This window comes from Limulus polyphemus, unplaced genomic scaffold (assembly GCF_000517525.1).
Source record: "Limulus polyphemus unplaced genomic scaffold, Limulus_polyphemus-2.1.2 Scaffold6681, whole genome shotgun sequence".
In the NCBI taxonomy this organism is placed as follows: Eukaryota; Metazoa; Arthropoda; class Merostomata; order Xiphosura; family Limulidae; genus Limulus; species Limulus polyphemus.
In genome coordinates this window covers 19,435-26,842 of record NW_013672291.1, presented here as the reverse complement: position 1 = coordinate 26,842, position 7,408 = coordinate 19,435, and the positions used below count along the sequence as shown (strand labels likewise).

Below are 7,408 nucleotides of genomic sequence, written 5' to 3'. Positions count from 1 at the left end.
AAAACAAACAAACCTTATAATATTTATGAAGAAACAAAAGAAAACAAAATTACCCCTGATATTGTTTAGAAACAGAACTGGTTGTTGAACTAAAATGACTCCTTGTTGAAGTAGGATGACTCCCAATAATATTTAGAAATATAACTTGCTGTTGAAAAAAGAAAACTCTAGATATCGTTTAGAAACAGAGTTAGAGGTTGAACTTGTCGACTAACATAACGTCTGTTTCGAAGCATAATAATACTCTGATTTACACAACCATCACACACTAACTTCAGAATATCGGATCTTTAACAAACAGTAGTTTTTCGTAGGGATACAGTAACAAACTTGAACGATTATTGAAATTCTTACTGAAACAATATAATACAATTTCAAAATTATGTCTCCGTTATCATCCCTTGTTGTTGTTCTTAAGTCATAACGGATAATACCTGTGGTTATAGCACCCAGATGCATTAGAGATAGTCCATTTATCTGGGTGCTATGACCGCAGGAATTATATATATATATATATGGGTCTATGGGAAGATGCATACAAATTTTTCAGTTTTGCATTTTGCGGTTTTTATGAGCGTTTTACGGTTTTTACCACTACTTCGCCCCCTGTTGATGAACCTTCACTAAATTTGGCATGAAGGTTTGTTGGGTTCATGCGAAGATATCTGAAAATTTGCGGTTTCACATTTTATTTTGCAATTTTTACTATTACATATAAGGGAAGCAGCTTGTCATGTCCTATGATAACCTTTCATCAATCATGAATTACATAACTTCCGTCCAGGGAACGGGTGATCCAGCTAGTATAAACAATAATATACCATGATCAAAACACGTGAATAACGTTCCATGATACATCGAACAAAATTTATTTACAAACGAATTTCAGTAAAAATGTTTTTTTTTGCAATTCAGTAATTGTCCGTCTTATTTGGTAGAGAATATTACAAAAGCCTCAATAGCTCCCGATATTGAACACTTTGTGTACTGAGTTTTAAACTATGATTTATTTATTAAGTCAGATTTTGGAGTTTATTAGAGGAGATGCAAAATGCAGCAGTTTGTATTTTAAAAACGTAAATTTATATTCACATTTAGATATTTAAAAATAACAATCTACCTCATGAAACGATTTATCATGTTTCATGAATAAAAAATACCCAAGTCTACTAGAAGAAACGATCTATCATGTCTTATGGAGAAGAAACAAAAGTACCCGTCCCCAGTGACGGGAAAAGTTTAAGTTAATCTATCAATTTAAATTATTTTATGGACTTTAAAAAAGGTTAATTGTGTTGCACACTTGGTTTCATTCAGAGCCAAAGATCTGAGCTACTTATACCACTCACTATGAAAAGTAATTGTTGAACATTTCAGTCATGCTAAGAGCCGCTCAAAAATAACATGCGCTCAATCTACATTTTTATTCTTTAAGTTACGTCACATTTTGAAATGTGAATGATGGCGTGATTAATTCCTAACAATTTAGTGTAAAATATCCTGCTTGTGAAATCAAATTTGGCATCAACATTATTCATACTTATTCTTCCGTCATTTTAAAACTGAATATTGAGCTTTGCCTACGTGTGCGCAGCTTTTCAAACGGGAGACAGACGAACGCTCCTGCAGACACCAGGATTCGCAATATATCTAAGATTGAATAACAAAATAATCCGCAATTTATGCAAAATAATTAGGTTAAAATTTATATATTTTTAAAAATGTTTCACTTAAGTTCATTTAATTTTATGCAGCTTCAACGTCACAAGGTTCGACTTTATCAAATTGTCTAAACTATTCGCTATATATGTAATTTTCAAGGTTATAAATGATCACATTAGTCACTTTGTCGTCCAAATTATGTCATATCTTTGTGTAACCTAACGTCTCATATTACTTCTTTCACTTTCTTAGTTATGAAACTTACATTTATTATATCTAAAGGCAGTCGCTGAGTAAAGTTTCTGATTGGATATCTTTAATGTCATTGTATACCGTTCACTCCCGGTTTTCTCCACATACTGACGTAATCACACCATATTGTGTAATTTTATGTTTTTTCCTGCTATAATAAAGTAAAAACATAAATAAAACCCTGCAGTAATTAATATAATTTACTACAATGTTGATTTTATTTGTGTGGGTGACGCATACATTACTAGGGGTCCTGTAACCAATAAGGTCACGGACCCACAAACAATCTGTGCATAAATATCTCAAGGAAACGTATTTGAAAATCCAAAGGGGTGCATATAAGTTAAGAAAGGAGCTCCGAAGGGGTGCATATACGTTAAGAAAGGAGCTCCGAAGGGGTGCATACAAGTTAAGAAAGGAGCGTTAGAATCGGTGTTACTGTGCAGGTATTGATTTTTTTTTTCAAATTCAGCCGTCAATACAGAGCATCTCCGGTGCCGTGATGGAAGAAGACAATAAGCCAAGAGTGCTGCTAGATCGACCTGTGCTGACCATGGCTGACTGCCAAGCCATTGATGTTGACGACTCAACTATGGGGCTGGACGAGGCTGATGAAGGACCCAGTGCTTACATGGAGAAATTAAAAAGGTGTCTACGGGGGAGTTGCAGCCGACAGTGCTCTGTCGGTAAAGTCGGAAAGTCGGTGATGTCATTATTTCCCATTGTCAAGTGGTTACGTAACTATGACATAAAGCGAGATCTCGTCTACGATATCGTATCAGGTTGCACTTGTGCCATCCTTCACGTGCCACAAGGTAAGGTATTCGATATCAAATGTATAATGAAGCTGAAGAATGCAATGTTTTTATTTTTATACAATATTTGGTGCTACTATAGCGTGCGGTCTACACAGATACTACAATCCTCACCGTTTTAACTTTAGTTTATTTGCAATTGGCACCAGTTATTATAAATAATGCTTTTAAACTAATAAATTACAAAATACCATTATATAACATTTTGGGAGCAAATATAATCGGAATAAAATAAATCCCAACAATAAAAACTAGCATAATTATAACCTAAATTTAAAGTACTCTTTTGGAACACACAACTTATTAAATTATTATTATTTGCTGAAGAAAAACGTGGATAGATACAGATTATTTAGCAAGAAATTATGTTGTGGTGAATCATTAAAATGGTGATGATGATAGTATCCATGTAGACCGCACGCTATAGTAGCACCCACTGTTTTCTTATACCTATATGTTAGTGTTATCAGGAAGAACAAATAAATGAAACACAAGATGTTGATAATAAACTTCAACATTCTCTTATTAATGTTTCAGATATTTGCAAACTGTACTATCATAGTTAACGTGTCTTTTAGTTTAACTTTCAGAACGAAAATCCAACATGTATGTGTACGAAGAGCGTGTGGATCATGTTTATGGATGGATTGTTGTACATGCGATATAGGTAGTAATTTGTTTAAAAAAATAATCTTGGTTTTAACTCTGCAACATACTTGTAGGTATGGCCTTCTCCCTGTTAGCTGGTGTTCCACCTATCTATGGGTTATATACGTCGTTCTTTCCTGTGCTGTTGTACAGTTTTATGGGGACGTCTATGCAGTTATCTGTTGGTAAGTTCCTCGTAGCTGAGTTAATAATGTTAGCACGAGAAGATTTTAACATTTACTTTCATATACACAGTTCATCATTATTTCTTAAAGATTCCAAGGGCTGTAAATCATAAAAGTTCCTCGTAGCTGAGTTAATAATGTTAGCCCGGGAAGAGTTTAACATTTACTTTCATATACACAGTTCATCATTATTTCTTAAAGACTCCAAGGGCTGTAAATCATAAAAGGAAAGTTGGTCTTAAGCAATAATCATCGCTGTCAGAAGTTATAAGGTATAAGCTGTTATAAGTTACGATTTAAAATTTGTATTTTTTCCGCATGAAAATGTTTATTTTTTCTCGATTCACACGTAATTTCAACCCAATACAAGACAACATTCGAGAGAGTGGAGCTTGAGACTGCTTTTCCGTATGGTTATTTTTGATAACTTAGTTTTTCATAAGCAATTCCTTTTGTAAAATGATTATTTTGTAATACCTTAAAAGCATGAACATGTTGAATGTTGCAAAAATAAGTTAGATTATTCTCAGTTTTCCTAAATTTCGAGATTAAAAACAAATAAATCGATGTTTTTAATTTATGCAAATGTCTTCGAATATACTACATTTAAATATCTTTAATTAGGCTTGTCCTGATAACCACAGAAACGCCATCTACGTTAGGTTAACTGTACGATTCATACATACAGGTACCTTTGCTGTCCTGTCTTTAATGACCGCTTCTGTGGTTGGACGACTCGCTACTCCCGACGCTAAAATTGTCGCCACTGTCATAAGCAACCTCACAGATGGTCTGAACCTCACTGAAGTGTCCGAAGTCAACACAAGTTCAACTAATGTAGTAACGGCTGTAGAGGTCGCCGTAGCGATAACTTTTCTCTGTGGCATAATCCAGGTAAAAAAACAAAACAATTGTATATTACTATTTTCACATAAGAATAAAAGCTTTCCAATATTGTTTATACTTTTACAACACATTAGATTATTGTTACAATGCCGTGTAGCTCTGCTGTTTTCAATAGGTCATATACACAACATACTTACTCATAAACAAATTTCTAATTAAATATTATTTACTTTGTTGTGTAGCAATTTACATTTTATCACACAATAGAAATGTTAGTCTTACAGTATCGTCCTAATACTGAAGGTATTCACATATTTTAATTTGTTTAGGGAAACTCGCGTTAACTATGTCTAAAACAGTGTGGAAAGTAGAGTTATGGACATTAACACACACACACACAGAAATTAAGGTTATCTCTACCTTCTGCAGAGTAATCGCGAATTGTCGACAGTTTTTTTTTCTTGAATTTTCTACTTCCTTTATAAAGGATATTGACACAGATGTATGTTTTACAGTTAGTTTCTCGTTGGTCAATGAAAACAAGTAAGACCTGTGCAGTATTTATTGATTCATTGTGAAGATATCTAAGAGTCCAGTTTTCTTACTTCTTTGTTTGCATTTTATAGTTCAGAATACATTATTCTTTTTTTTTATCAAAACGTTCTTTTCCTAAAATATTAAATCATTAATTAGCTGAAGATGCTTCAATATGTAAAACATGCATTCTGTTTACAGAAATATTCAGCTTTGACTTGTTTTAACTGAGGATTCGTACAGCCGATACATAAACACCGACAAATAAACGGTATTCACCTGCTGAACATAATACATAAACATTGACGAATAAGCTGTATTCACCTGCTCAACATGATACATAAGCAACGACGAATAAGCTGTATTCACCTGCTCAACATGATACATAAACAACGACGAATAAGCTGTATTCACTTGCTCAACATGATACATAAACAACGACGAATAAGCTGTATTCACTTGCTCAACATGATACATAAACAACGACGAATAAGCTGTATTCACTTGCTCAACATGATACATAAACAACGACGAATAAGCTGTATTCACCTTTTAACCCTGTTTTAATGAGTTATATTGATTTTCGTTTAAAATATTATTCAGAAACTAGATAAAAGCTTGTTTTTCCCCCCCTTGAACAGACCCTGATGGGTGTATTACGGTTGGGTAAAGTTGGTATATTGATGTCTCCTCCACTGGCCAGTGGATTTACAACAGGAGCTGCTGTTCAAGTGGTGACCAGTCAGATTCAATACGTTCTCAGTCTTAAGCTGCCACGTTTTAGTGGCCCACTCAAGATTATCTACGTAAGTATCAGGAATAGATACAAAAACGATCTTTATTTATAGCAGGAACATAAAAAAAAAAAAGAATGAAATAATTTAGATGACAAATGTTATCGGTTAACCAGCCAGAAAGGTTTTAACTCAAACTATTTTTCACATTATTGATTATCTACGTAAGTATCAGGAATAGATACAAAAACGATCTTTATTTATAGCAGGAACATAAAAAAAAAAATGAAGGAAATAATTTAGATGACAAATGTTATCGGTTAACCAGCCAGAAAGGTTTTAACTCAAACTATTTTTCACATTATTGATTATCTACGTAAGTATCAGGAATAGATACAAAAACGATCTTTATTTATAGCAGGAACATAAAAAAAAAAAAGAATGAAATAATTTAGATGACAAATGTTATCGGTTAACCAGCCAGAAAAGTTTTAACTCAAACTATTTTTCACATTATTGATCATTTTCTGTTGCATGTTATTAGTATATTTTAACTAAATCTTTAGTCCATCCAACTTATAACACTTAAAAGTTAGTAATACTTATAATCCCAGGAATAGCTAAAACATGTGTCTAAAAGTTAGAAAAATTATACACTTATTCTTAAAGTTCACACACACACATCTTCAGATATTTAAAGAAGAAACGTTATTCAACATGTCGTCATAAACACACTGAAGTTCAACATGTTGTTATGAATACACTGAAGTCTATGACGTGTTTTTACTATTTTGTAATCTTACTTGTATTTTTTGTTTAGCTGATACACTACATAATTTTAAGCGTCCAGTGGCTCAGCTGTAATTGGGAAGACTTATAACGCTAAAAACCGGGTTTCTATACCCGTGGTGGGCACAGCAGCGATAACCTATTGAGTATACCGTGGAGAGTTGAAGTTAGCTATAATTAAAACAACCAAGAAAAAAGTTACTATTTAGATGTGTTTGTGTGTAACTTAAAATAACCGTTAGGTTGTATATATATTTTTACTGACAATATACGTGTTTGTACATCCAGCTGTACATTTCGATATTCGACAACATCCACAAGACGAACATTGTATCATTGGCTCTGTCTGTGTGTGTCATCGCAGTGTTGGTGATCGTCAAGGATTTTATCAATGCCAAATTCAGGAAAAAATTCAAGATTCCTATTCCTATTGATCTCATCGTTGTAAGTTGTACTTTAGATTTTTTTGGTGCGATAAGAATCGAAAGATGGTTAAATCTAAAAAAAAATTTCTGGGCAGTTTCCTTTTTTTTTTTAATTTTGGGTGCATCTTTGTGCTCTTGCCTCTGCCGTTAGTAGCCCTATTTGTTGGTAGAAAGAGTAATTTTACTTTAGAAGTATTACTTGAAATGTATACGCGTTTTACTTTTTAAGGCTGGAAATTCTCACATTTATACGAGCTTACAGAACCTGTTTTACATATATTATAGAAAATGCTTAATTTTCGGAAGCGAGATATTGTGATATGTGATTGCATTTGTTGTTGACGTAGGTTGTTGCTGGAACCGTGGTGTCGCATTTCTTAAGTTTAAATGCTGACTACAACGTCCCTGTCGTCGGAGCAATTCCTACAGGGTATGTCCTATGCGTTTCTTTTATTTCTTTAATAATTTAAAAGATAAATTAATATTATACATACACAATATATATATATATATATATA

The 7,408-nt window shown here is 33.2% G+C and overlaps 1 protein-coding gene across 1 annotated transcript in view; it reads left to right on the top strand.

The window, feature by feature from the left end:
• Nucleotides 1-7,408, top strand: part of LOC106473963 (sulfate transporter-like) — a gene marked incomplete at its 3' end in the record, with an annotated part of 25,053 nt that overhangs the window by 2,309 nt on the left and 15,336 nt on the right. Inside the window, exons 2-7 of the mRNA XM_013934653.2 lie at nucleotides 2,387-2,729; nucleotides 3,452-3,562; nucleotides 4,251-4,456; nucleotides 5,584-5,748; nucleotides 6,754-6,909; nucleotides 7,238-7,320. Coding sequence (XP_013790107.1) covers nucleotides 2,387-2,729; nucleotides 3,452-3,562; nucleotides 4,251-4,456; nucleotides 5,584-5,748; nucleotides 6,754-6,909; nucleotides 7,238-7,320 — 1,064 coding nt within the window. The remainder of the gene's footprint in view (nucleotides 1-2,386; nucleotides 2,730-3,451; nucleotides 3,563-4,250; nucleotides 4,457-5,583; nucleotides 5,749-6,753; nucleotides 6,910-7,237; nucleotides 7,321-7,408) is intronic.